Below are 2,666 nucleotides of genomic sequence, written 5' to 3'. Positions count from 1 at the left end.
AAAAAAAAAAAAAAAAAAAAAAAAAAAAAAAAAAAAAAAAAAAAAAAAGAGTTTGAACAAGCTTAGCAGCTGAGTAAGGGACTACTCAGTTTAAGAAAGGCAGCAGAATTTGCCCTGAGGAAACACCACAATATATATGTTTTTCTTTATTAAAATTAAACTTGAAATGCAGAAGTTTACTCAAAATTGAAAGACAAAAAAAAGAATGGAGAATAAAAATAGACACTTGAGTTTTGCCTAAATGCTTAACTTTTCCTTTCATTTTTTTAAAACACTGCATATATTTAAACAGTAAATTTGGAAGAATTAGGATAGTCATAGAAAAGAGGGAAGAGATTAACAAAGATACATCTTCCCTCTCAGATTGACAGATACCCACAAGACTACCTCCGTTGGTACCACTTCCAGAAACAGGCAGTCCAGCACCACACATCTGCAAGGAGAAAATGTTGGGGATCTTTGCCTGCCTCACAAGAGAATCAAAGAATGTCTCCACGGAACTTGAAGGCTTGAAGGTGTTGAAAACGAAAACAAAAAAAACAAAAGAATTGCAGAAGTATTCATTAAAAAGTTTCTTTGCAGAAATGAGCAAATCATTCAAACAAGACCACTTTTCACAAGTAAATTGAATTTCTGACAACCAGGTGATGAAAATTCTAGATATAATAAGTCATTAAAAAACCAACATCTGTCATTTCTCTGTTTCTGTTGGTTTTAAAAGCATTTTTACTCTTGACCACTGTCATAGAAATCCCTAAAGCACGAGAGTATTTTTCAACTGCAGTTTTCAAACTCAAATACTAGTTTCATTTTCAGGCAGAAACTCTCACTGATGCTTTCTGTTTGGAAAAGGCTTTGGGTTATTAACAGTCAAATGTAACTTGCCCGTCCCACCTTCCCACAGTTAAAAGGCAGAATTTTGAACTTGCCCATCCCACCTTCCCACAGTTAAAAGGCAGAATTTTGAAGTGAGGATTTCCAGTTTTTAAACATAGTTTAATTCTAATGAACTTTGAATTCCATGGCCCTAATTTCCTCTTCTTTCCTTTAAAGAACTTCATATCCAAGCACGCTCACTTCAGCTGATTACTGGCCAACGGGTTCTTTCCTACACTGCATGTCATGCTTGTCGTTGCAGTTATTAGAGTACTGCAATTTCATTGTAATTCAGATTTCCGTGCAGGTACATCTCATGACAGGCAGAGACCCTGGCGAGCTTCTGAGGTGCCAAGTGCTCTTACTACACAAAGCACAGAGCAGCCCCAGAAGCCAAGACCACTTAAGTCTTTGGAAGAAGGGAAAAATAAATGCCCTGAATACACTATTTGCCCAAACCAGAGTTTGAGAAGCAGCTCTTCTCTGTATGTCTGTCGACAGTGTATGACAGCAAATACGGCAGAAGTCAATAGAATGATCAATCACACGACTCTTGAATAAAGCATTCTAATTCCAGAGTCGGCAGGCAGTATTGAATCATTTGTTCTAATGGGATATATCTGTTTGTGAATTTCTCAGGCAGTTATGTGTAGCTTGAAACCTATGACTATGTAGTATTCCAATCACATTTTCAGTTTTAGATTATAAGGTTATAAATTGCAGACTATAAATTTTAGGTTTTAATTTAAACTTCTACCTGAATTTCCTACCTCCACAAGAACAGGATATGCTTGGTTCTATGTTCAGGAAAACACTGTAGCTAATATTTGTTCTGAAATTATCCATATATGCCCTCCATCTCAACTTTTACTTGATGAATGGAGAATGTTTTAGGATGAACTGCCAAGGGCTTTGCCAAGTAAGTTCATCAGTCCATTGGCAAGTCTTGAGGGAGATCATCAGAGCTCTAATACACGCCCTCCACACACATACTAGAAGCCTTTACTCCCATACTCTGGTACTACAAGCTCTGTAAAAGCTTATTCATTTCAGAGGAGCTAAAATTGGAGCCTTCATCACCAGAAAAGCCAAAATCCACACATGGGACTGTGGTACCATCACAACCCAATTTATTCTTTCTGGAGCAAACACAAAGGATCCGTAGGAAAGAGTGGTTGGAAGGGAGGAGTCTAATGCTGACAGATCATCTGCTCACTTTATTTTAATAGTTAGATTTCTATTTATTGTCATTGTGAAGGACAATAGCTGGGGAAGGGATGATTTACCTTGGCTAAGGCATCGTAGGCAAGACCAAGAATCCCATGCCATTTAACCCCTGGTAAGAAGAAATTCTCCGATTCAAGAATGGTAGCAATGTTGATGGTGTAGCTGCCATAGATTCCTTTTGGGATAGTAATGACATCTGTACCCAGCACTCCAGTCCAGCTTCCTTGACTGTACTTAACTGTGACATCAATCCCTTGAGATTTGTATGTACTTGACCTTTAAAAGGAAAAGATACACTTATGCATGAGCTGTTCATTTACAATGCAAGACAACAGAATATATTCAATCTCAATTTTTCCCAGAGAGGAAAAAAAGTGAAGTCTGCAAAGTCAATCACACAAACTTATAGAAGAAGGGGGATGAATTGTAAAAGCAGTAAAAAGCAGTAATAAAAAAAATCCTGAGGCCCTGTTTTTATCCTGAAGCCATCAATGACTGAAATCTTCACATCGTGTCTTGTCTTTTTTTTTTTTTTTTTTTTTAATTATTATATTAACAATTTT

General features: G+C 36.8%; 1 protein-coding gene across 1 annotated transcript in view; it reads right to left on the bottom strand.

Moving 5' to 3' along the window:
• BACE2 (beta-site APP-cleaving enzyme 2) overlaps positions 1-2,666 on the bottom strand; it is a 26,771-nt gene that overhangs the window by 16,083 nt on the left and 8,022 nt on the right. The window contains exons 3-4 of the mRNA XM_009283091.1: positions 2,163-2,379; positions 380-508 (exon numbers count right to left, since the gene is read on the bottom strand). Of these exons, the coding sequence (XP_009281366.1) occupies positions 380-508; positions 2,163-2,379 (346 nt within the window). The remainder of the gene's footprint in view (positions 1-379; positions 509-2,162; positions 2,380-2,666) is intronic.

This window comes from Aptenodytes forsteri, unplaced genomic scaffold (assembly GCF_000699145.1).
Source record: "Aptenodytes forsteri isolate BGI_AS27 unplaced genomic scaffold, ASM69914v1 Scaffold2, whole genome shotgun sequence".
Classification (NCBI taxonomy): domain Eukaryota; kingdom Metazoa; phylum Chordata; class Aves; order Sphenisciformes; family Spheniscidae; genus Aptenodytes; species Aptenodytes forsteri.
Note: the sequence above shows the minus strand (reverse complement) of the source record. Positions and strands in the feature narration are given on the sequence as shown.